This window comes from Molossus molossus, unplaced genomic scaffold (genome assembly GCF_014108415.1).
Source record: "Molossus molossus isolate mMolMol1 unplaced genomic scaffold, mMolMol1.p scaffold_m16_p_22, whole genome shotgun sequence".
NCBI classification, from domain to species: Eukaryota; Metazoa; Chordata; class Mammalia; order Chiroptera; family Molossidae; genus Molossus; species Molossus molossus.
Genome location: NW_023425358.1, coordinates 22,369,843 through 22,397,718, shown reverse-complemented (window position 1 = coordinate 22,397,718; position 27,876 = coordinate 22,369,843). Strand labels below are relative to the sequence as shown.

Sequence of the window (27,876 nt, the reverse complement as noted above, 5' to 3'; positions counted from 1 at the left end):
GAGGTTCATTCATGCTGAAAATCTTCATTTCTTTTATGGCTGAATAATATTTTATTTTATGTCTATACCACATTTGTTTATCCATTCATCCATTGATGGACATTTCCACCTATTGACTATTTTAAATACTGCTGCTATGAATGTGTGTGTACATGTATTTATACTTAGGAGTGAGACTGCAGGGTCATGTGGTAACTCTATGTTTAACTCTGTGAGAAACTGCCAAACTGTTTCCACAGTCAAGCAAGCATTTCTGAGCTCCAATCATGTACCAGATAAAGTCCCTGCTTTCGTGAAGTTTACATTGTAATAAAAATAATAATAATAAACAAGCTAATCACTGATATTATATATATAAGCGTATGTACATTTAAATGTCATGTCAGATGGTAGTACATGATATAAAAAATTAGTCAGAATAGGGTACAGAGAGTTATGGGAGGGTACTATTTAATATAGGGTAGTCAGGAAAGGCCTCTCTGATACATTAACAACATGAAATGAGATCATTAAATATTTTTAGACACCTCAATAATCAGTGAAATATTATTTATTTTTTCTTCTTTTTATTAATTTTTAGAGAGGAAGGGAGAGGGAGAGAGAGATAGAAACATCGATGAGAGAGAACATCAACTGGCTGCCTCCTGCATGCCCACACTGGGGATTGGGTCCATAACTTGGGCACGTGTCCTGACCAGGAATCAAACTGGTGACCTCTTAGTGCATGGGTTGATGCTCAACCAGTGACCTACACCAGCCAGGCAACATTATTTATTTTTTATAAAACATTATTTCTTATATGACATTTTCCCAAAGTACATTAATCTTTTTGGCTTGAGTTATGTTCCCTTCGCGACTTTTTTCTGAATGTTAATTCAGACTGGTAACTTTGTAAAGATTCTTGCTATTTATGTTGTCCAACACAAAATAAAACCCATCTGGTGAATTTTGTTGATTACCAGTATGTCCTATAGAAATAAACCTATATTTCTGATATGATTAAAGTTAGAGATAACCATCAAATAAAATGTTATGGAATTTCAGGACTCTAGTCTCAAACCATCAATTTCCCAGAAGAATAACTAGCAAATTAGAAATAACTCAGACAAAGCATTAAACCCCAAATGTGGGGCAAATACACTTGGCTAAGGGTTAGGAACCCCAGTTCTACATCCTGCTCTACTACCTTTTGCTTCTCAGCTAACTTTCCTGTATATCAATTTTCAGAAAGTGTGTGGAAGAGGGGAGAAGAGGAGGAGGAATGATGTCTATGGAACCCAAACAAAGCTGCGATGACAAAGTGCATTGGATGTCTTTAAGTAAATTTAGTTGAGTGAAAAACTGGATATCCATAATCCTACTTTAGAGAATCACCTCAATTTAAACAGAAGTTTATACTCCAAACCAAAGATCGCTATCTAAATTGCTAAGAAACTCTAGATCAACAAAACATATATTGAAGGGTAGTAATACGTAGAAAGAATTATAAGCTCAGCGCAGAATATAATAAAGTTATATTTTGAATGCTTAGTACATGCCTGGTACAATCAGGTAAAATATATATAATATATATCATAAACATGTATATGAATATATAGAGAGAAATATATATCTAATAAGGGTTAAAGCATTCTTATTCCCATTTTACACACAAGAAATGAAAATTTAGAGAAATAAAGTAAATGTTAAAGATCACACAGATATACATAGTAAAAGTGGGATTCTAACTCAGATAGGACTGAATGATTCAAAGTCAAATGATATTTAACAATATAACTAAAGATATTCTGCATTTAAGTCTTAAATATTTTCTTTGTATAAATAAACCCAAGATGTAAACAAAATCCAAAATCCTAGCTAAAATCAAATCAAATTTCTTAAGTTTTTTCATCTAAAAGTTGCTTCTAACCCTGGCTAGTATGGCTCAGTGTTTGTAGTGTTGACCCACGCAACAAAAGGTCACCGGTTAGATTCCTGGTCAAGGGCACATACCTGGGTTACAGATTTGATCCCTGGCACTGGTCAGGGTGCAGGCAGGAGGCAACCAATCAATGCGTCTCTCTCACATCTCTCTCCCCACCCACCCTCCCTTTCAATCTCTCTAAAAAAAAAATCAATGGAAAAAATATTCTCAGGTGAGGAGTAACAAAAAAATAAAAGTTGCCACTATTATTTCTTCAATCTAAACTCAAAACTTATCTTTATTAACTATTTAATTGACTTTTCTTTTTCATTTTTACAAATAACATGTCCTTTAGAACAAAATTCTCCAGTGTATAAATATACTAGGTCTTAATATATTTTCCACCTATACTCTTTGCTCACGTGATTTCATTTAGTTCTATCATCTACATGTTTATGACTCCCAGATTATACCTTGAGCCTTAACATCTCTGCAGGCTGTTATATCCAATTGTGTCCAAAACATTTCCAGTTAACTATTTCAGAGCATCTTAACTTTAACAAGGGTAAGACATAATTTTATATTTTCCTTGCCATATCTGTTCCTCTTCCACCACTATCCAACTGATCACTGAAAGCTAAAACTTAGGATTCATCCTTGATTGTTATCTTTCCATCCTGTTACCTAGTCCTATCAGATATACAACCAAAATATATTTGAAATCTGTCCTTGTCTCACCTTTACTGCTACTTCCCTAATTCAAGTCATCACCATCATTCACTCACACTACTGCAAATAGGACTCACCTCTTAACTGATCTCCCTTCCTGATCCCCTATAATCCACACAGCAGCCACAGTAATCTTTTTAAATAAAAACTTCTCACCATATTCTACTACAAAGTCTCATGACCTGGTCTCTACCAAACTCCCTGAGACTATTTCCTACGGCAACTCTTCATTCTCTGTGCTCCAGCACAGTGACCTTTCTTCAGGCACATCATGTTCATTTCTGTCTCAAGTTGTTTGGATTTGTTGTTTCCTCAATTGGGAAATTTTGTTCTTTACGTAGCTAACTCCATCTTATCATTAAGGTCTCAGTTTATTTATTTATTTATTTTTATTTATTTATTTTTTATCCTCACCCGAGGACATTTTTTGTTCAGGTAGAGTGGGAGGGAGAGAGAGGAAGAGAGAGAGAGAGAGAGAGAGAGAGAGAGAGAGAGAGAGAAACATCCATGTGAAAGGGACACATCGAGCGGCTGCCACCCGCACGACCAACCAGGGCCGGGGACAAACTGCAACCAAGGTACATGCCCTTAAGGGGAACCGAACCCGGGTCTCTCGGGACCGAAGGCCGACGCTCCAACCGCTGAGCCAAACCAGCCAGGGCAAGGTCTCAGTTTAAATGTTACCTCTTCACTGAGACCAAATCACTCTCTACCTCATCAAATACTTTATTTTCTTTAGAGCACTGTAATTATCTGAAATGATTTTTCTAGTGTATTTATAACTAGGAATGTTCCCACAAAAAAAGAAGTTCTTTGAGAGAAGAAATCTGGTTTTGTTTATTGTTGTATCCCAAGAACATAAACAAAAAATTCCTATCACATACCAGACATTTGATAAATATTCACTAAACAAATGAAAAAATGAACAAATAAACCTAAGGACATAGTATTTTTTTTACAAGTAAAAATTATTACTACTCGATCCCCCATCAACTTGAAGGTAGAATCTATATATAATTTATCTTTCCACATCCAGAGAATTTCTACAGTACCTTGTATAGTATAGGTGCTCAAGAAATAATGACTAAAATTAATGAAGGACATTTTATTCTAAAATGTTTAAAATATATAGTAGTCCCTCCTTATCCATAGGGGGGGTAGATACATTCCAAGACCCCCAGTGGATGGCCTAAACCATGGACAGTACCAAACCCTATATGTACTATGTTTTTTTTCTACCCTATGATAAAATTCAATTTATAAATTAGGCACAATAAGAGACTGATAACAATAACTAAAAATAAACTAGAATAATTATAACAATATGCAGTAATAAAAGTTACGTGAATGTGTTCTCTCCCAGCAAACTAGCACAATTTTTCTTCCTTTTTCACAGTTGAATGGATAAGATGATTTCTTTTTACTGTAGCAGTTAGCAATCTCAGCATACAAATTTTTTTTCTTTCCTTATTAAGTCAAGAACTCTCAAATTTTCACTTAAAAGAAGCACTTTACAGGTTCTCTTTGGCATATTTAAATTGACTATATCACTCTTGTATTTTGGAACCATTATTAAGTAAAATAAGGGTTATATGAACACAAGCACTGTGATATCACAATAGTAGATCTGATAACTGATACATCTACTAAGTGACTTACAGGCACATAACATATACAGCATGGATATGCTGGACATACAATGGGATGATTCACAACCTGGGTTGGACAAAGCTGGACACCTGAGATTTCATCATGATAGTCAGAACAGCATGCAATTTAAAACTTATGAATTGTTGCCCTGGCCAGTTTGCTCAGTGGTTAGAGTCAGCCCATGGACCAATGAGTTGCGTGGATCAATTCCAGTCAAGGGTACGTACCTCGGTTGTGGTTCATCCCCAACCCTGGTCAGGGTCATGCGGGAAGCAACCAGTTGATGTGTCCGTCTCACATCGACGTTTCTCTCTCTCTCCCTCCCATTCTATCTCAAGATAAATAGAAAAATGTCCTCGGTAAGGATTGAAAAAAATAAAAATAAATAAAACTTATGAATTATTTATTTCTGAAACTTTCCACTTAATATTTTCAGACTGCACTTTACTGCATGTGAAACCACAGCAAACAAAACTGTGGAAAGGGAGAGAATACTGTACTTAATTATATACTTATAATATTACTTAAGTATATATACCTATATTAACATTTATTGAGCATTCGATATGTACTAGGCGCTTTCCAAATGCTTTACACATTATCTCATTTGATATTCCTAACAACTCTATGAAGTAAGTATCATTATCCATATTTTACAGTGTAAGATTTAAACAAAAAGAGCTTAATTAACTTGTCCAATGTAATACAACTAGGGTGTGAATAGCAGAGCTGAAATTTGAACCTAGACATTGTTCTTCAAGACAAATATTGGTATCAGCTAAATAAATATTCTAAAAAACAACTTGCCATTTTAAGCATTTGAACTCATGACTTTTCGGAGAATTTGAGGTTGTTCTAAGTTTAAGTAAGTCAAAAGTTTATTTAGTCACAGTTGTGACATAATCTTACCTAATCATTACTTGATATGAAAACAGGATAACCTTCTAAAATAATTTTTTCTGCTATGAGGTCTAGGGCAACACCAGAGGACCTCTGTACAATGAAAGAACTGTACAGAATAAACTAAATTCATAATCACTGGAGGGAGAAATTGGGCTTACAGCTTACTATTAAATATATGATCCAATATGAAATTTAACAAGATACTGAAGAAGTACAGGAAATTCTGAAATGTTCGGCTACACATATAAAAAGTATCGTGAGCCCTGGCCGGTTTGGCTCAGCGGTTAGAGCATCGGCCTGCGGTCCGGAGGAGAGACCTGGGTTCGGTTCCCGCTAAGGGCATGTACCTCGGTTGCAGTTTGTCCCCGGCCCTGGTTGGTCGTGCAGGTGGCAGCCACTCGATGTGTCCCTTTCACATCGATGTTTCTCTCTCTCTCTCTCTTCCTCTCTCTCCCTCCCACTCTATCTGTACAAAAAATGGAAAAATGTCCTCAGGTGAGGATGAAAAACAATAAAATAAAATAAAAAATAAAAATAAAAAGTATCGTGAAACATACTACGTCACAACAGGATTTGTGAATAGTTAATACGGTATAAGGTTTTTTTTTCATAATATATAATTCAATTTTATAAAGACTGACAACCAATAGCCTTTTGTCCTTTGCTCTTCAAAATCTCTGCAACAGTCATCACCCATCACCCCCATAATATTTTTTTTCAATATGAGGCTTTTATTGCATCTTTAAAATATCGCAAATAAGTGTGAAAATCATTCGGCATCTTGGTGTTTCTATAGCTGGACAACTTAGATCTTATTCATCAGTCTGCTGAACTGTTCCTTTTTCAGAAACATAGATACCATCCAAAAATTTTCTGATATCCTTGTTTTTAACTGTCATGGTTTGCTGAATCAAAGCAGCTGAATTTGATACAAGTTCAATGTCATTTCCTTCAGGAATCAACTCATCTTTCTGGGCTTTAGATACTGAACAAGCAATACCTGACCTCATATGAACTCTGCAGATGTATTTTTCACCCAAGAAATTTGTGATTTCAACAAGAGAACCATTATCCCGAATAACGACGCTGATGGGGAAGTGAGCGTACACAGATCTCATCTTGTAACAGAAGCACAGTGTAACACCCTTGATCATGTTTTGCACATGACTGCAGATAGTGCAAATGGTGGCCAGTTCCTTTCTATTTCCCCACCATTTGTCAACCCAAAGCCTCTTCTTTTTCTTTCCAAGGGGACTGAGTTCTACATTGATATGGTTGAAGTCCCTCCACAGGGTGCTTCTGGGGCCCTTCACAATAACTGTGCGTCCTTCCAGAGCAATATCGACATTTTCTGGGATGTCAACAGTCTGATTGCTGAAAATGGCCTTCATCCTCGCAGTAGATGCGGCAAAGAGTCCAAAATTTTGGTTTTTGTGGGTTTTTTTATCCTCACTCAAAGACATTTTTCCACTTTTGTTCAGACAGAGTGGGAGGGAGAGAGAGGAAGAAAGAGAGAAAGAAACATCGATGTGAAAGGGATACATCAAGTGGCTGCCTCCCGCATGACCCCAACCAGGGCCCGGAATGAATTGCAACCCCCAACCGAGATATGTGCCCTTGACAGGAATCGAACCTGCAATTTACAGGTCCACGAACCGACACTCTAACCGATAAGCCAAACCGGCCAGGGCCCAAAGTTTTACTAAAAGTTTTTTGAACGTTGTAAAGTATATGATTATTTAACCACTATGATATACACCTGAAACTACTATAAAATAAAACAATGTAAACATTAATTGGAAAAAAATTTTAAGTTTCATTATTCCAGCACTTGAGAATGTCAAACATTTGTTAAAAAAGAAAAGAAAAGAAAAGAAAAACCCTGTGGTTTGTCATTTTTAATATTTGGAGCTCCTATAATCCCTCACTGGAAGTCTCAAGGGTAGGGTAAACACCTCAAAAATGTCCTTTATACTCATGCCCTAAAGCTAACTCTATAATTATTCTCTTCTTCTGCTCCCCAGATCCTCTACTGTGGATACTAAACACAAGATAAATTAGAGCAAGAAAGGACAACACTCTATAACTCTAATCCAAAAGAACCTCAAATGACAAAACTACATAGATTTGCAGTGAAATAATTCAATGAAAGTATATAAGAAGAAGAGAAAGTAAGCAAAAGAAGAGAAAAGAATAGCAGGCCAACCTGGCAACTATTCTCTCAAATCTGAACACTCTTCTGAGTTATCTTAGAATCCTCAAAACATGATTTGTGTGTCTGATCTGCCTCTTTAGCTCAACAGGAAAAATACCAAACAGCATAGCATTTGTAAATCTCCCTAATTAAAATATCTGTAAACTGCTTCCCTAGAATGCCCCTCAAAGTCCAGTATATTTTTTACTATCCTGTGAGTTTTCTGCCATGATATTATGACAGGGTTATTTCATTTTATTTTTTTAATGTTTTTTTATTGGTAATTGAGAGAGAAAGGAAGGGTGAGAGAGAGAAACAGTGATGTGAGAAACATCGATTGGCTGCCTCCTGCATGCCCCCTACTGGGGATCAAACCCACAACCCAGGCATGTGCCCTGACCAGGAGTTGAACCGGGACCTCTCAGTCCATGGAACGATGCTCAATCCACTGAGCCTGTCCAGCCTGGCAGATTATTTCATTTTAAAGGTTATCATTCTTTCAAATGCCAGATATTAGCTTTCACAGGGGTAAATAATGGAATGGTATTTCTGTAATCTACTTAGAACCAACATTTTTTAAAAGGTTGTGAGTGAATAAAATGATCTAATAATTCTAAAGCCTAGTCCTGCTGAGATAACTAGAAAACACTAAAAATTAGAAAACTTAAATCCTTTCACTGTTAAACTGGTATTATATAATGACTGAATCAAAGCATTTCATCACATTTCATTTTTAGACATATAGAAGTCAATATCTTGCCCTGGCCGGTTTGGCTCAGCGGTTAGAGTGTTGGCCTGCGGTCCGGAGAGACCCAGGTTCGGTTCCAGCTAAGGGCATGTACCTCGGTTGCAGTCTGTCCCTGGCCCTGAATGTGTTGTGTGGGTGGCAACCACTCAATGTGTCCCTTTCACATCGACCTCCCTCCTCCCTCCTCCCTCCTCCCTCTCCCTCCCCCCCTCCCCACCCCACTCGATCTGAACAAAAAGTGGAAAAATGTCCTCGGGTGAGGATAAAAAAAAAAAAGTCAGTATCTTGTATATAATATAGAATAACATGAAAACCATTGTAATCTATAACAGTGACTTTTATATTGCCTTTATTTAATTTTAATATAAAAATACAAATTGCGCCCTGGCCGGTTTGGCTCAGCAGTTAGAGCGTCAGCCTGCGGTCTACAGAGACCCGGGTTCGGTTCCCGCTAAGGGCATGTGCCTCGGTTGCAGTTTGTCCCCGGCCCTGGTTGGGTCGTGTGGGTGGCGGCCGCTCGATGTGTCCCTTTCACATCGATATTTCTCTCTCTTCCTCTCTCTCCTTCCCGCTCTATCTGAGTGAAAAATGGAAGAATGTCCTCGGGTGAGGATTAAAAAAAATAATAATAATACAAATTGCTATCTTAACATAAGGTATTTGCTTAATTTCTAATTAACTTCACTTCTATCCTTTCTTTCCCACATATTTTCTCATTCAGCTAATTTAAATATATTCATGCCAATTCTCCATGTTCTTGCCACATGATTAAACATTTTTTATACAACCCTGGTATGGGAGATGATTGATAACTATTTTTTTCAAACTGATTCCTTCCTAGATCTGTGGGGTGGGGTAAAAATATTAAAAGTGATTTAAAAGCTAGATTTTCTGAAACCCCGCTTTTTCAGATGAATATCAAGAGAAAGAAAATGAGTATGTAATTATTCTAACTTTAAATTGAGAAGTCCACACTGTGAAAATAGAGAAAAATATATATTCAAAGAGACCAAGTAAATAACTGCTCAAGCCATTTCCTTTAAAAAAAAAAAAAAAAATTGCATTCTGATTGTATCTTAAAATTATAGAAAACAACTCCTTGTTCTTCAAAAACCACTTTTAAAAATGGCCCCCAAATTATAGGTATTATTATTTTTTTAAAGGTAAAGGTATTAAGAACCAAATTATGTTGTTAATAAATTTAAGTAATGAGCTGTTGTGCTGGAAGACAACTGTAGTAAGATACACACAATACTAACCCATCTTGACAAAAAGAAGACAAAGAATCATAAAGACAATTATTTTTTAAAGAAAAACTGATTAAGTCACTTCTAAAAAGGGGTTGGTGCCTTTGAAATTCTTTAGTATGAAATTTTTTTCCTGTGGGATATTGCACAAATGTCTCTGTCTTGTCTAAAGTGTACTAAAATTACAAATACAGACTCACACTGAGGAAAATTGCTTTTACTTATCAGGTTGAAAGAAACAAGAAAGCCTTGAAAAACAGATATTTCCAGGGAAGAAAAGTAAAGCAGGAAAGTGAAGGTATAATAAAAGGACTATAATCAGAGATATGGGAGGAAGACAAACTGCATTAATTAATTTTCTTTAAGAAATGAGACTAGCTGCACACTGAGATGAATTGTCTCATTTGCCAAGTGTCCCAAGTGGCAAAGTCAAACAAATAACTCTGTAATTCTTCATTAGTATTTCATCAAGTTTAACCATTTCCAGACTAGCAAGAGGGGGGGAGGGGCCCTTCAAATCTTATGAGAATTACAACTAATCAACTTTCTATGTGTATTTTTCAATCTCTTCCTTTGTTGAAATACCCAAGTACCAAGTGCAAATGGTATAAATACAGAACAAAACCAAATAAGATAAACAGTAGGAAGGACCTACTCTTCATCATACTGGACAGAGCAAAGCCTTTCAAATTCTTTAGAAGTGGGTTTAATTTCTGACTCGTCCACTTCCCAGTTAAATGACTTTGTCCCAATTATTTAATCTCTTGAGTCTCAATTTTCACAAACGTAGAAAATGAAGAATACACCATGCATGGTTGTAAGATTAAAAATGACTGTGATATACCCTGGCTGGTTTGGCTCAGCAGTTGGAGCGTCAGGCCGTGAACTGGAGAGTCCCAGGTTTGGTTCCTGCTAGGGGCACATACCTCGGGTGTGGTTTGTCCCCGGCCCTGGTTGGGGTCGTGTGGGTGGCAACCACTCGATGTGTCTCTCTCACATTGATGTTTCTCTCTTTCTCTTCCTCCCTCTCTCCCTCCCACTCTACCTGAAGATAAATGCAAAAAAGAGTCCTCCGGTGTGGATAAAAAAAAAATGATTGTGATAGCCCTGGCCAGGTAGTTCAAGTGGTTAGAACATCGTCCTGATATGCCAAGGTTGTGGATTCATTCCCATCAAGGCACATACAAGAATCAGCCAATGAGCCCTGGCCAGTTTCGCTCAGTGGTTAGAGCGTCGGCCTGCAGTCCAGAGAGACCCGGGTTTAGTTCCCGCTAAGGATGTGTACCTCAGTTGCAGTTTGTCCCGGCCCTGGTTGGTGGTGCAGGTGGCAGCCACTTGATGTGTCCCTTTCACATCGATGTTTCTCTCTCTCTTTCTTCCTCTCTCTCCCTCCCACTCTATCTGAGAAAAAAAAAAAAAAAGGAAAAATGTCCTCGAGTGAGGATAAAAAAAAAAGAATCAACCAATGAATGCATAAATAAGTGGAACAACAAATTGATGTTGCTCTCTTTCTCTCTTTCTCCCTCTCCCCCCCTCCTTCTCTCTCTCTCTCAAACCAATTTTTTAAAAATGGTTTAAATGATGTGAATATATATATAAAAAGTACCTGGCTCTTTTCTCAGTAAATGTTAATTCCTCTAATAAAGTATACAAGTTAGGCAAATTTAAATGTTTGAGATTTACTGTTAAATGATCAAAAATTTCATTATACTATGTGAACTTATGAAGCCTAGTGACTCTCACTCAACATATTGTTGAGAAGTTTCATTTTCAATATTCATGTACTTTCATCACAGAGGTAAGAGTTATGGAAAGATTTATTGTAAATTTATTTTTCCTTTGGACATAAGCTTTCTTACCCACAGCCACAGTAAAAAATAATTTTTAAATCAAAGCCTAGTTTTTATAGTACATGGAACATTTATTCCAAAACTAAAACAGTTTTATCGTTTCTTATAATTATAAAATTAATAAAGTATCCTTATTTTTTAAATCTGGATATTACAAAACTATCATGAAGTATAGGTCTTCTTAAAAATCACTATGTACCTCTCCCTTCCTTACTCTCTAAAAATCAATAAAGAAAAATATAAAAAAATAAAAATCACTTGAGCCTAGCTGGTATGGCTCAGTGGACTGAGTATTGACCGAGAGGTCCCCATTCAATTCCCAGTCAGGGCATATGCCTGGGTTGTGGGCTCAATCCCCAGTGTGGGTGTGTGCAGGAGGCAGGAGGCAGCCGATCTCTCTCACATTGATGTTTCTATCTCTCTCTCCCTTCCTCTCTAAAAAAATCAATAAAAACTTATTTTTTTAAAAAATCACTTAAAATCCTACCAACCAGAAATAACTGTAGTTAAGATTTTGATATATAAATAAACATACATACATACATCTTAGAATTCTTTCTCTGTATAAATTTATATACAGATTTTAAGCTGGGAAATTAATATCCTTTAAATAAGCTTTAGATGTTTTTTATTAACTACATAATCATAAGAACACTATAATGAAATGGACAAAATTCCACAATCCCAACACCTTAAATCAAGTGGTTTTACCTTTACCATGTCTATTTTTTTTTTTAATCCTCACCCAAGGATATATTTCCATTTATTTTCAGACAGAGTGGGAGAAGGGAGAGAGAGAGAGAGAGAAAAAAAAACACTGATGTGAGAAAGACACATTTCAGGCTGCCTCCCACACAATCCCAAACAGGGCCAGGGACTGAACTGCAACTGAGGTATGTGCCCTTGTCTGGAATCGAACCCATGACTCTTTGGTCTGCAGGCCAATGTTCTAACCACTGAGGCAAACCGGCCAGGGCTGCCATGTCTATTTTTAATGCTCACCTACATGAATACATAATTGACATAATTATAATTACAGAAAATACAATTTTATATTCTTCCCTTATTCACTGTAAGCATTTTCTCTGTTGGTTCATGAAAATACTTAAAATACATAAAACGAGATACTTTGTTATAGATACTAATATCAAAATATCCTTCCAGATTGTGATTTATAAAACCAATTCCTCATTCTTGGAAATGACTAGTTTTAATAAAAAACATAACTACCTTTGTTTTTAAGGTTTAGATACCTTGTTGCTATGGAGACTAAATGAGAAAAGACATGCAAAAACTCTTGGTAAACCTGTACTATATTAATGTGACATATTATTATCAATAGAACATAGAATGAACATTTCATGTATATGTGATGTTTTTCAATATTCTCAGGAATGACTTTCTAGACTTTTGCTCATAAACAAAACAAGACTTCCTCTATTATATAACTAGATCTAGGATATGCTATAAAAAATATTTTTAATGTATTTCTGAGCTTCCAAGTAAGTAAGGGAAAGGTCTAAGGGGTAGAAAGGAACAATGAGCTGAAATAGAGTGGGGGGCATGAAAGAACTAGACCTGGACAAATTGAATCAGAATCTCCCTCCCAAAATTAAGTCAAGACTTTTAAATGGTGCTAAAGTGATCTAATGTCTATACAACCCTTGGTTTCTGACAAAAATAAATGCAAATCATCCATGAAATAAGCCTAAGTTTAGGCCCTTAGGATTAAGTTTAAATAAAGATGTATTAATAATTTGTTTTTAAAAATCACTAAACAGTCCCGGTTGGTGTGGCTCAGTGGTTAAGTGTCAACCCATGCACGAAGAGGTTGCCAATTCGATTTCCAGTCAGGGCACATGCCCAGGTTGTGGGCCAAATCCCCAATGTGGGGCATGCAGGAAGTGGTCAATTGATGTTTTCTCTCATCGATGTTTCTATCTCCCTCTCCCTTCCTCTCTCTCTAAAATCATTAAAGAAAAAAAACATTGCCCTGGCCGATTTGGTTCAGTGGTTAGAGCGTTGGCCTGCAGTCCAGAGAGACCCAGGTTCGGTTCCCGCTAAGGGTACATACCTCGGTTGCAGTTTGTCCCCGGCCCTGGTCGGTCACGCGGGTGGCAGCCACTCGATGTGTTCCTTTCACATCTATGTTTCTCTCTCTCTCTCTCTGTTCCTCTCTCTCTCTCTCCCACTCTACCTGAACAAAAAATGGAAAAATGTCCTCGGGTGAGGATAAAAAAAAAAGAAAAGAAAAAAAACATTTAAAAAAAATCACTAAACAGGACTTCTGGTCAAGATGGCAGGTAGGTAAACGCGGTACATGCCTCCTCCCACAACCACATCAAAATTACAACTAAACTACAGAACAACCATCCTTCAGAACCATCTGAAATAGAGCTGAATGGAAGTCCTACAACTACAAAATTACAGAAGCCACATCGAGACTGGTAGGAGGGGTGGAGGCAAAGATGGACTGGTCCCACACCCATATGTGGTGGATAAAAGTCAGGAGGGATACCTTGGCTGTGACGGTCCTCCCTGAAAAGTGAGGGGTCTCCATCCGAGCCCAGGCACCCAGCTCAGGATTCCAGTGCCAGGAAAAGAAGTCCCCATAACTTCTGGCTGTAAAAACCAACGAGATCTGAGGCTAAGGGAGGCTGAGGCTGTTGGCGCCTAGAAAGCTCCTCTTAAAAGGCCCACACATGGACTTACTCACTTGCTCCCTCTAAGCTCGGAGGGGAGGCAGCAGAGACACACAGAGAAGAACTGAACTGTTTGGCCTGGGGACAAGGGCTGGAGAGGGACAGACTATGGTAGAGGCTATTGTTCCTTTGGTGAGCCCTTTCCCAGGGGTCTCCAGCAACCAGGCTCACACTGTTTGCCCATCCCTCGTAATTCCCTGAGGCCCTGTACCACCAAAATTTCAGGCCCACCCAAGCTGTTTCCAAAGGCTTTACCATAGGATTGGTCTGTCTCGGATCCTGCTACAGATTTTCCTAAAATCTCTCCAATAAGCAGCATCTGGTCTCAGTGAGCCCCATACCTCGTGTTAAGTGGCCCCAGGCCTGGCACTAGAAGCAGCCAGCCTAGGTTCACAACTTGGCTTTTCCTGGGCACGTCCAAGCCCAGCACAAGAAGCAGGCATCGGCAGATCACTTAGTAGCTTATCCCAGGTATCCCCGGATAGAATACAGGCAGTGGCTAACCATTCCCCAGATCCAGCTCACCCAGTAGACAGCTTCAGACCACATTGAAGCACCACAACCCAACCACCTCCACAAGTGACACATTCAATGAGTGAATTCAGTGGGCACCAGAACCCTGCTGACGTAACTCTTGTGCTCCGTAGTGGGCCCCTACACAACTGATCCTCCAAGGTAGTGAGAGGCCAGTGGTCAGTGGGCACAGCCAGTCCCTGCGGCTGATCAGCCCGAGTAAATCCCTCTCATTGATACGCCAACAGCAATCAAGACTCAATTACAACAGAAGGGTGTACAGTCCACACTAGGGATGCACCTCGAGGGCCCAGCTGGAGTGATAAGAAAGGCTGGGCCACTGGATCCTACAGGTAACCTACAACAATAGGCCACCCTATGAAGCCTAGGAGACATAGCAACTCACCTAATACATAGAAACAATCACAGAGAAGCAGCCAAAATGAGGAGAAAAAGAAACATGTCCCAAATGAAAGAAAAGCACAAAACTCCAGCAAAAGAACTAAACAAAATGGAGATAAGCAATCAATCAGATACAGAGTTCAAAACATTGGTTATAAGGATTCTCAAGGAACTCAGTGAGAACTTTGAGGAACTTAAGGAGAACTCCAAGGGACTTAGGGAGAACATTAACAACATAAAAAAGGACCAATCAGAAATGGAGGATGCACTAACTGAAATAAAGAATAATTTACAGCCCTGGCTGGTTTGGCTTAGCGGTTAGAGCGTTGGCCTGCGGTCTGGAAAGACCCGGGTTCGGTTCCCACTACGGGCACATACCTCAGTTGCAGTTTGTCCCTGACCCTTGTTGGGTCGTGTGGGTGGCAGCCACCAATGTATCCCTTTCACGTCGATGTTACTCTCTCTCTCTCTCCCTCCCACTCTATCTGAACAAAATATCAAAAAATGTCCTCGGGTGAGGATTAAAAAAAAAAAAAGAAGAATTTACAGAGAATCAATAGTAGAGTAGGTAAAGCCAAGAAGCAAACCATCGATATAGAATATAAGGAAGCAGAAGATACCCAATCAGAACAGCAAAAACAAAAACGAATCCAAGAAAATGAGGACAGTGTAAGGAGCCTCTGGGACAATTTCATGAGTGACAACATTCACATCATAAAGGTGCCAGAAGTAGAAGCGAGAGAGCAAGAAATTGAAAATCTATTTGAAAAAATAATGACAGAAAACTTCCCTAACTTGGTGAAGGAGACAGACATACAAGTCCAGGAAGCACAGAGAGTCCCAAACAAGATGAACCCAAAGAAGTCCACACCAAGACATCATCATCTAAATACCAAAGGTTAAAGACAAAAAGAGAATCTTAAAAGCAGCAAGAGAAAAGCAGTCCATTACCTACAAAGGAGCTCCCATAAGACCATTGGCTGTTTTCTCAAAAGAAACTTTGCAGACCAGAAAGCAGAGGCAAGAGATATTGAAGGTGATGAAAAGCAAGGACCTATAGCCAAGATTACTCTATCCTGCAAAGCTATTATTTAGAATCAATGAACATATAAAGAGTTTCCCAGGCAAGAAAAAGCTAAAGGAGTTCATCACCAGCAAACCAGTATTATATAAAATGTTGAAGGGTCTTCTTGAAGGAGAAGAACAAAAATATGAGTAATAAAATGGTAATTATTATATATCTATTAACAATTGAATCTACAAACAAAATGAGCAAGCAAAACAGAAACAAACACATAGATACAGAAAACTTTTTGTGGCTTGCCAGATGGGCAGGGGCTTGGGGGATGGGTGAAAAAGATGAAGGAATTAAGATGTACAAATTGGTTGTTAGACTGATGAACCTCAAAGAGAAGGGGGAAGGGAGGGCAGGAAGAGATGAACCAAAGAACTTCTATGCATATATGCATAACCAATGGATACAGACAATAGTGTTGGGAGCCCTGGCCGGTTTGGCTCAGTGGTTGGAGCATCGGCCTGCAAACCAGAGAGTCCTGGGTTCAGTTCTCGCTAGGGGCACGTACCAAAAAAAAAAAGTGTGGGGAAGGCAGGAGGGGCACGGGATTGGGGAGAAGGGGGTCAATGGGGAAAAAAAGAGGTGACATCTGTAATACATTCAACAATAAAGATAAGTATAGATAAATAATAAAATAAATAAAAATCACTAAACCATTTAAGGAATAAGCCACCATGAATGAGAGATACCAAACACAAACAACACAACAGATTTAAACTTCCAAGCTCATTGCTTTTCCTAAAAGAAAAATATATTTTATCTCTAAATGAAAAGATACCCTACCTCAAAGTCAGAAAGCTTTAGTTCTGTGTCCTAGGATACAACCATAACTATCAAGGATGCGAAGAACATTATTTCTCCAAAATCTAACCCTAAAAGCACTTAAAATTTTCATCCTTTGCCTTTGCCCGGTGGCTCAGTTGGTTGGAGCACAGTCTTGTATACCAAAAAAGGTTGTGGGTTTGATTCCCCATCAGGGCACATCCTAGGTTGTGGCATTAATCCCCGGTTGGGGCACAACTGATCAATGTTTCTTACATTGATGTTTGTCTCTCTTCCTCTCTCTCTCTACCTTCCTCTCTATAAAATCAATAAAAACATGTCTTTGGATGAGGATTTTTTTTTTTAATATCATCCTCCATAAACTGAAGCTTAATTTTTAGAGCGTCATAATTTTTAAAAAATCAATCATCTATGCTTTTTTGTTCTCAATTGCCTAAGCAAGAATTGAGGGAAACAGTAGCACATTTTTCTAAGTAACTTAGCCTTTAAGTAACAAGTTTTTGGCTTGGTTTGGTTTGGTTTGTTTTTTTCTTCCTCTCCCTGCATGTCCATTGCTCTGCTCTTCACAGTCCTCACCCAGGGATGCCAGCTGCAAGAGCTTCTACTGTATGGCACAAGGAAAGTCACAGGCAGGTTGAAAAGAACATGACAAATGGCAAATTGTGTGCTGATTGATTCCTTGACATTTCCTTGGTCAAAGCAAGTCATATGACCATACCTAACTTCAAGTGGGTAGGGAAGTACAAGACTACCATGTGCCTGGAATTAAGAAAATGAAAAATATTGATGAAGAGCACTAAGGGCTACTACTACACACGGTTACTTTATTCAAATAGCACCTCCACTGGTAATATAAACAAGGAAATGCTGAACTGAATGCAGTTGAAAGTTTACATAATAATTCTGCTGCTAGGCTAATGGAGAACCATAAGATGGTCTCAGAGAAATGTGGGCGTGACAACAGCCGCAGGTATTTGTTGTTTCATGATACTAGGCTCCCTTTTCTATTGAGTAAATGGAGGAGTTATGCAAGGCTCTACTCTTCCAAGCAATTTACCCCACTAATTTAATGTTTCTCTAATCAGAGAAGAAAATGGTAGACCTACCACAATAGTCATGAGTCAAATAAAAATCACCATTATACATTAAGCACTTAAAAGAAAAGAAATTCCTCTGGTAGCACTAGTAATGCCTCTTTGCCTAAAACATAAGTCAATCACATAGTAGTTTAAGCTGTTTTTAGTCAAGAAGATTTTTTTTGTAAGACATAATAAAACTGTCAAGCTGTAGGAATGATCCTCTCAGCCTTATCATTTCTTCCTGCCCCCTTGATTCTCGCCCTCCCATCTCTCCCTCTCTTCCTCTTCTTATTGAAGGTAAGTGATAAAATATATGTTTAAGGAGTTTCTTTTAAAAAGAGCTCTGTTTTAAAAAGAATTTACAAATAGATGCTTTGAAGAGGGTGAAATCAAAATAACCAAACTGTTGCTCATAAGAAGTTAATGGGTGCCTTCTAATTAAAGATAACAGATTAAACATAAGTACTTAGTAGAAACAATTCTCTAAAACTAAAATGAGAGATTTTATCTAAAGTCATAATCCCACAAGGACAAAAAGAAGAAAACAAAATCCACCCAGGAACAGAAAAACAAGAAACAAAATTTTAGAAGCTGGAAAGCTCATGAACAAGGGGTAATGGACTAAACAGATCCAAGAAAGCAAAGTCTACCATACAGAAAACTAAGAAACAGCCAATTTACACTGAAGAATCTCCTAAAGGCTTGGGAAACAGCAGCAGCAGGTACTTCGAAAAGATGTTGAGATGGGTTTGAAAATAGGAAAACTGGTTGAAAGTCTGGTTAAGAAGTCATTAGCCCCTGGAATACAGATTGTAGTTTATAAATATCATGTCCCCCACAATAAACAGAACTCCCTAGAGAACTGGCTAATTCCAGATCTGAGGCAGAAAATGTATAAAATGTGCCCAAAACATCTCATCATTCCAAAACATAAGAGAGCTTTCAAAGATCATTGAAGTCATGTCAAAAGGACTCAGAAGCCAACTTGAAGAGGCTTCAAGGCCCAGAAATAGATCATTGACAAAATAATAATGGCAACAGATTGACATACATCAAGTTCATTTAAGTCCAAGAGTTCATGACTATATTTTTTTTAAAAAAGATTCATTGGTCTCCTTTGGAGACTGTGAAGGAACCAATTCATTACTGTAAAAAGAAGGAAAACAAGGGAAAGAAACATTTATCCTGCCTTTCTATAGGAACCATATCACAGGTAACCAAATAGCTGATGAAAAGATTGATTTACAGAAGGTTTCTAGCTAATAAATGCTGATGGAGTGAAATTAATTAGAGTATCTTCATTTTGCAACTCCAAATTAGTTTAAGGATCTAGGCAATGATCACCAGTGGCTGCTAACAATACAAAAACAGAAGACAGAATATTAGTGTCTCATAATAGAAGTATGCAAATACACTTCTGAAGTAGTCTTGCCTCCCCACCCCATCACCACCCACACAAAATTGTAACAGTGAATCTAACAAAACATCTAAATCCAACTATCAGTTTTTAGGAAATAGAAGAGACACCATAACATGTTAAAGAAAGCACAAGGACACAATCATCAAGTCCAGACTAAAAAACTATATGACAACTTCCGGTCAAGGTGGCAGCATAGGTAAATGCAGTCCTTGCCTCCTCCCACAACCACATCAAAATTACAACTAAACTATAGAACAATTATCATTCAGAACCACCTGACATCACGCTGAATGGAAGTCCTACAACTACAAAATTAAAGAAGCCACATCAAGACTGGTAGGAGGGGCTGAGGCACGGAGGGGCTAGTCCCACACCCACATGTTGCAGATAAAAATCAGAAGGATACTATGGCTGTGAAGGTCCTCCCTGAGGAGTGAGGGGTTCCTGTCCCACACCAGGCCACCCAGCTCAGTGTTCCAGGACCAGGAAGAGAAGTCTCCATCACTTCTGGCTATAAAAGCCACCAGGAACTGAGGCAGAGTGAGACTGAGGCTTCTGGAGTTTCAGGCAGTTCCTCTTAAAGGGCCTGCACACTGACTTACTGGGACTCGCTCCTTCTGGGCTTCAGCATTGGGGAGGCAGCTTGAAAGGCACCAGAGACATACGGGGAAGAACAGAATTGTTCATCATTGGGGCGAGAGCTGGAGGGGCAGCTTTCTCCTGGACGAACTTGCTGTGGGAAGCCATTGTTCCTTTGGTGAGCCTTTCCCTGGGACAATAGACAGCTGCCATATCTGGGACTCCAGCAACCTGGCTCACACTGTATGCCCCACTCTGGTGATTTCCTGAGGCCCTGCCCCACCCAACCTTCATGCTCACCCAAGCTGTTTCCAAAGACTTTACCATAGGATTGGCCTGTCTTGAGTCCTACTTTAGACTCTCCTAAAATCTCTCAAATAAGCAGCATTTGGCCTCAGGGTGTCCCATATCTCTCACTAAGTGGCCCCAGGCCTGGCACTCACAGCAGCAAGCCTCCGTTTGCAGCTTGGACTCTCCAAGCCCAGCACAAGTAGCAGCCATCTGCATATCCCTCTGTAGCTCATGTCAGGTAGCCCCCCGGCAGGGCACAAGTGGTGGCTGATGTTGCCTTGCACCTCCCAGGAGATCCCAGAACCAGTGTACCTGGTGAACAGCTTCAGACCACACTAGATTACAACCCAACTACCACACAAGAGACACACTAAAGGGGCGGACTCAGCAGGCACCAAAGCCCCACTGAAATGAGTCGTGCTCCATGGGTTCAGCAGCTCCTCCACTGTAGTCACAGCCAGTCAGTCTCTGAAGCCAATCAGTCTGGGGATGGTGTTCATCTTAAGAAAAGAATGAAGGGAAATGGAGGCAAGCAAACTACCAGATACAGATTCAAAAAACTGGTTATAAGGATGGTCAATGAACTTAAAACTTTAACAGCATAACAAGGGACTTGGAAACCATTAAAAAAAAGTCTGAAATGAAGAATACACTAACTGAAATAAAGAATAAATTAGCCCTGGCCGGATTGGCTCAGCAGTAGAGCGTCGGCCCTTGGACCAATGAGTCCTGGGTTCGATTCTGGCCAAGGGCACGTACCTCAGTTGTGGTTCATCACTGGCCCTGGTCAGGGTCATGCAGGAGGTAACCAGTCAATGTGTCCCTCTCACGTTGATGTTTCTCTCTCTCTCTCTCCCTTTCTCTCCCTGTCTCTCCCTCCCACTCTGTCTGAAGATAAATAGAAAAAATATCCTCAGGTGAATATTAAAAAATAAAAAAGAATAAATTACAGGGAATCAACAGTAGAGTAGATGAAGCAGAGAATCAAATCAGTGATTTGGAAGACAAGCAGAAAACACAAAATCAGAACTGCAAAAAACAAAAAAGAATAAAAAAATTTGAGGATAGTGTAAGGAGCCCCTGAGATAACTTCAAGCACACCAACATTCACATCATGGGGGTGCTGGGAGGAAAAGAGACAAAGCAAGAAACTGAAAAGCTATTTGAAAAAATGAAGACAAAACTTCCCTAACCTCGTGAATAAAATAGAAGTCCAAGAAGCATAGAGTCCCAAACAAGATAAATCCAAAGAGTCCCACACCAAGACACATCATAATTAAAATGCCAAAGATTTTCCCTGGCCGGTTTGGCTCAGCGGTTAGAGCATTGGCCTGTGGTCCAGAGAGACCTGGGTTCGGTTCCCGCTAAAGGCACGTACCTTGGTTGCAGTTTATCCCCAGCCCTGGTTGGATCATGTGGGTGGCAGCCACTCCATGTGTCCCTTTCATGTTGATGTTTCTTTCTCTCTCTCTCTCTCTCCCCCTCTCCCTCTCTCTCTTTCCCGCTCTGTCTGAACAAAAAATGGAAAAATGTCCTCGAGTGAGGATAAGAAAAATAATAATAAATGCCAAAGGTTTAAGACAAGGAGAGAATCTTTTTTTTTATTTATCTTTTTACCCTCACCAGAGGATATTTTTCCATTTTATCTTCAGATAGAGTGGGAGGGAGAGAGAGAGAAAGAAACATCGATGTGAGAGAGACACATTGATTGGTTGCCTCTGCATAACCCGGTTCAGGGCCAGGGACCAAAATGCAACAGAGGTATGTGCCCTTGACCAGAATCGAACCCGCAACTCTTTGATCCACAGGCCAACACTCTTACCGCTGAGCCAAACCAGCCTGGGCCAAAGAGAGAATCTTAAAAACAGCGAAAGAAAAGCAGTTATGCACAAGTAAACTCTTATAAGACTGTCAGCTGATTTCTCAACAGAAACATTGCAGGCCAGAAGGGATTAACAAAAAATATTCAAAGTGATGAAAAGCAGGACCTATAACCAAGATTACTGAGACAGATAAAGAGCTTCCCAGACAAGAAAAAGCTAACGGAATTCATCACTAGCAAACCAGTATTACAAGAAATGTTAAAGTCTTCTTTTAGAAGAAGAAAAAAATGTCCAAAATATGAATAATACAATCATAATAAATACATATCTATCAACAATTACTTTATTTTTGTCTGTTTTACTTATTGTTTTATCTCTAGCACTTGTAATAATAAGAGTTTAATAAATATTTATTGCTTGAGTAAATGAAGAAAAGGCCTTTGCCCCACACAAAAGATTGATGAGTTGAATGTACATTTATAAGTTAAAATGTTTACTATATGAACATTTTTTAATGATTGCCTGCTTTCACAAACTTTTTTGAAAACTCAAACATTTATACAAGCATCTGTCTTTTGTGGTCAAAGCAGGATGCATTCCTCTCAGAAGTACATACTGTTCATTGCCGTAAAGAAATACCTAACTAATAACCAGTGACCTGCTAGAAATATTATTTCAGTATAAAAGCCACCAATGTAATAAATGTCCTTGGTTATCAGATTCAAAGGTTCAGGGTATTTTTGGGTGTACTGATCCTTTTTTTTTTTTTTTTGGTTTTACATTTTTCAATTTTATTAGTGAGTAAAACTCAGCATATGTTACATCATGTGCATTATTATTTCTTTAGATCATTATTTCTTTTTTTTAATCCTCACTTGATATTTTTTCCATTTATCTTCAGATAGAGCAGGAGGGAAGGAGTGAGAAAGAGAGAGAGAAAAAGAGAGAGAAACATCGATGTAAGAGAGACACATCGACTGGTTGCCACCCGTACAACCCCAACCAGGGCCAGGGAAAAATGCAACCGAGGTACATGCCCTTGGCTGGAATCAAACCCGAGACTCTTTGGTCTGCAGGCCAACGCTCTAACCACTGAGGAAAACTGGACAGGGCAAGATCATTATTTCTTTATCTATATATTTCTATAAAGCTTAAGATTTCCAGGTGCCTATACAGTTTATTTTTTAAGTCCAGGGAGTATCAATCTGACTTTAGTAAGAAAATAACTTTTGTTAGCATATTTACATATTTGCTAAGATTTCCACTTGATTCAGCATTTCTCTATTTATATCAACATTACTTAAGCAAGTGGATTAAATGCTCTAATCAAAAGACATAAAGTGACTAAACTGATAACAAAGCAAGACCCTTTCATATGCTGTCTATAAGACATTCACGTCAGATAGAATGACACACAGATTAAAAGGATGGAAAATGATATTTCATGAAAATGAAAACAAAACAAAACAAAGCTGAGGTAGCAATACTTACACGAGACAAAACAGACTTTAAAACAAAGGCTATAACAAGAGACAAAGAAAGACCCAGCAATTCCACTTCTGGGTATTTATCCAAAAAACCCAACCACTAAATCCACAAGACATAGACATCCATATGTTTTCTGCAGCCAAGATATGGAAGCAGCCAAGATATGGAAGCAACCTAAGTGTCCATCAACAGAAGAATGGATAAAGAAGAAGTGGTGTATACATACAATGGACTATGACTCAGCCACAAAAAAAGAATGAAATCTTGCCATCTGCAACATGAATGGACTTAGAGGGTATTATGCCAAGTGAAATAAGTCAGACAGAGAAAGACAGATGATTTCATTTATATATGGTATCTAAAAAAAAACAAAATAGCCCTGGCCAGTTTGACACAGTGGTTAGTGCGTCAGCCTGCGGTCCAGAGAGACCTGGGTTCGGTTCCCACGAAGGGCATGTACCTTGGTTTCAGTTTGTCCCCGGCCCTGGTTGGGTCATGCGGGTGGCAACCACTCGATGTGTCTCTTTCACATCGATGTTTCTCTCTCTCTCTCCCTCCTACTCTACCTGAACAAAAATGAAAAAATATCCTTGGGTGAAGATAAAAATAAAATAAAATAAACAAACAAGCAGAATAGAAAACAGACTCATACATACAGAAAACATTTTAAAGGTTGCCAGATGGAAGGCAGGTTGTGGTTTGGGTGAAAAAGGTGAAGGGATGTAGAAGTACAAATTGGTAGTTACAAAACAGTCACGGGTATGTAAAGAATAGCACAGGGAATATAGTCAATAATATTGTAATAACCATAGATGGTATCAGATGGGTACTAGATTTACCAGGGTGGTCACTTTATAAGTTATAAAAAGGTCTAATCACAGAGTTGTACACCTGAAACTAAAGTATTGTACATCAACTGTAGTTTAAAACGAAAAGAATTATTTTAAAAATTGATCATATAGCCCTGGCCGGTTTGGCTCAGCAATTAGAGCATCAGCCTGAGGACTGAAGGGTTGTGAGTTCGATTCCCAGTCAAGGACACTCACCTGGGTTGCAGGTTCAATCCCTGCCCAGGTTGAGTACTGCAGGAGGCAGCCAATTGATGTGTCTCTCTCACAATGATGTTTCTCACTCTCTCACTCTCTCACTCTCTCCCTCCCTCCCTCCCTCCCTTCCACTCTATCTAAAAATCAATGGAAAAAATATCCTCAGGTGAATATTAACCACCAAAAAATTGATCAGATAATACCACCATGCCCATAAAGTCCATGGTTGGCTTTTGGCAGCACTTTTCTTTTTCTTTCTTTCTTTTTTACATTTTCTAATTTAGATGGAAGGTTTTGTATTCTTTCATACTTCATCACACATTGCCTCATGAATGGTAGGCACTAAACACTTTGTTGAATTTTTCTTCTAAAAAGCATGAGATTTGGACCCTGACTCCGAACTACCTCACCAGACATCTTTTTCATTCATTCTTTATGATTCAAACATTCTTGTCTAATTTCAGTTTCTCAACCTAACAATATTCTTCCTTCAGGACTACTGCCTATTTATTAGCTCCCTCCACACGGAACACTCCCCCAACCTTCTTCACTTTCTTCAGAATTCAGGTGAAATGTTTCTCCAGAGAATTCCACACTAGGTTAGGTCTTCCTGTTATATGCTCTCATATTTTTGTTGTTAATCCTCACCCGAGAATGTTTTTTCCATTTATTTTTAGATTGAGAGGAAGGGAGGGAGAGAAAGAGAGAGAAAGAGAAACATCGATGTGAGAGACACATCAATTGGTTGCCTCCTGCTTGACCCCAAATGGGGCCAGGAATCAAACTTGCAACCCAGGTACGTACCCTTGACTGAGAAATGAACTCTTCAGTCCTCGTGCCCAAGGCTCTAATCACTGAGCAAAACTGGTCAGGGCTATATGCTCTCATTTGCATTGTGCTCCTTCACATCATTAATCACAACTGTATAATAATAAATAATCCTATGCCCATTGTGGCTCAGCAATTGAAGCATCAGCCATGGAGCAATTAGTTGTGGGTTCAATTCCCACTCAAGAGCACATAGTTCAGTTGTGGGTTCGATCCCTGGCCCTGGTTGGGGTCATGCGGGAAGCAACCAATTGATATGTTTCTCTCACATTGATGTTTTTCTCTCCCTCTCTCCCTCCCTCCCATTCTAGCTGAAAAAATTAATGAAAAAATATCTTCAGGTGAGGATATAAAATAATAATAATAAGGCCCGGCTGGTTTGGCTCAGCGATTAGAGAGTCGGCCTGCGGTCCAGAGAGACCCGGGTTTGGTTCCGCTAAGGGCACGTACTTCAGTTGCAGTTTGTCCCCAGCCCTGGTTGGGTTGTGCAGGTGGCAACCACTCGATGTGTCCCTTTCACATCCATGTTTCTCTCTCTCTCTCTCCCTCCCACTCTATCTGAACAAAAAATGGAAAAATGTCCTCGAGTGAGGATAAATAATAATAATAATGATAATAAAAATTAACCCTGTGGTTGACTAGTTTAATATCTGGCTCTCCCTTAGCATGTTGCCATGAGTTTTCACAACTTTATCCCCAGTACCTTTTATTTTTTATCCTCATCCGAGGACATTTTTGCATTTATCTTCAGATAGAGCAGGAAGAAGAGAGGGAGGAAAAGAGAGAAACATCGAGTGGTTGCCACCCACACGACCCCAACCGGGGCCGGGGACAAACTGCAACCAAGGTACATGCCCTTACCAGGAACCAAACTCGGATTCTCCGGTCCACGGGCCAACACTCTAACCACTGAGCTAAACCAGCCAGAGCTATCCCCAGTGCTTTTTACAAGCAGACTTCAAATCAGTATTTGTTGATAAATAAATGAGTTTGAACTCCAGCTTTACAACTCACTAGGTAAATTTTTAAAAGTCACTTAATATCATTAGGCTCAGTTTCCATATCTATGAAACAATGATAATGAAAAGGTTACTTTGTTGGAATATATGGCAAACTCTAAACTTTAAAATGTTGTAAAAAGAGCCCAGCCAGTGTGGCTCAGTGAATTGAGCAATGTCCCATGGACTGAGAGGTCCCAGGTTGATTCCCGGTCAAGGCAAATGCCCAGGTTGTGGGCTCAATTCCCAGTAGAGGGTGTGCAACAGGCAGCCAATCGATATTTCTCTCTCACATCAATGTTTCTCTCTCTCTCTAAAAAGTCAATAAAAACATTTTTTAAGTGTTGTAAAAAGAATATTAATCTATTATTATTCTCAGCAAGGATATTTCACATATTATAGCTAATGCTGTCTTTAGCTATATCTAAATAGTATTATCTAGGGTCTTTAAAAATCTTACAGATTATCAAGATGCTAATAAATAATGGGACTATCTGACAAAAATTAGTAGTCATCCAGACAGTAGCACCCTGTGACAGATTCTAAACACTGATTTGATTGCCAGTTTCATAATAATTGTCCACCTCACATGAAAGCCTGGCAGGCCTACTATAACTCGTGCTTTAAAAAAGAAGTACTTCCTATGGAGTCATCTTCATGAACAAATACACCAGTAAAGTGTGGATCAATATTGGAAAGATGAGCTTCTCCAATTCACTCACAACTACACTTGAGTCAACAGACTCATGTAAGTCAATACTTTGTTATATTTTCTACATTTGTAAACTTTGACCTTTAATATAAATCTGACAATAAAGAACATACATTTATTTTCCAATGTTCTACAGTAATCTGATCACGAATATAGTAAAGCAAAAAAAAACAAAACTATTTTTCCTCTCACCTGTGTAATAAATACAAACCAAATTGTTCATTAACCTCTTTTAGGTATCTCTTTCTGGTAACTATCTTCATGAGAAGACTTAAAAAATTGTATGTAAACAACTAAACGCAAGATACACAAAGAGTAATTATTAATAACATGTAATTGTATACCTTGGGCTATATAACTCTCCTCGATATTACTATAGTACCCAATACATATATGTGTATATATGTATGTATATACATATATATTCTCATCTCAGATACACATATATACATACACACACACAGGATACTATACATACACATGTATATACAGTGTTGAGCACAAGTAGGTTTACAGTTGTTTGTATGAAAAATACAATAATAAATACGATACAAGAATAATCTGTTTCACATACAACAATAAACCTACTTTTGTTCCACCCTATATATAAACTCAAGATTTGCTCTATTGTATTATAACAATGTAGTGTTTATTATGTAGGAGTATATTCACTCCTGGAAAGTGACCTCTTTGAAAAAGTGAGCTCTTTGAAAGCATGGTTAAAGACTTTGAAATCTACATCCTCAGTACTTAACACAGTGTTTCAACATAACAGGTACTCAGTAGATGTTTGCTAAATGGAATTTCCAGTTTCTCTCCATCATAATATTTTCTGACACCTGACTCACACTTTGCAAGAGTAAATCTCTGGGGTTGTTCATTCCCAGCTCTGAAGGAAGACATGACCTTAATA

At 38.7% G+C, this 27,876-nt stretch overlaps 2 protein-coding genes across 2 annotated transcripts in view; both read right to left on the bottom strand.

The window, feature by feature from the left end:
- Positions 1-27,876, bottom strand: part of LOC118640270 (tetratricopeptide repeat protein 28-like) — a 322,295-nt gene that overhangs the window by 207,639 nt on the left and 86,780 nt on the right. The window lies entirely within an intron of this gene.
- LOC118640272 (60S ribosomal protein L9-like) lies at positions 5,897-6,591 on the bottom strand. Its single transcript, XM_036277222.1, has one exon. The coding sequence runs from the start codon at positions 6,574-6,576 to the stop codon at positions 5,998-6,000; it is 579 nt and encodes a 192-aa protein (XP_036133115.1). The 5' UTR covers positions 6,577-6,591; the 3' UTR covers positions 5,897-5,997.

Bases quoted from the DNA above. Each gene is read 5' to 3' on its own strand.
- LOC118640272 (XM_036277222.1), bottom strand. From the start codon at position 6,576: ATGAAGGCCATTTTCAGCAATCAGACTGTTGACATCCCAGAAAATGTC.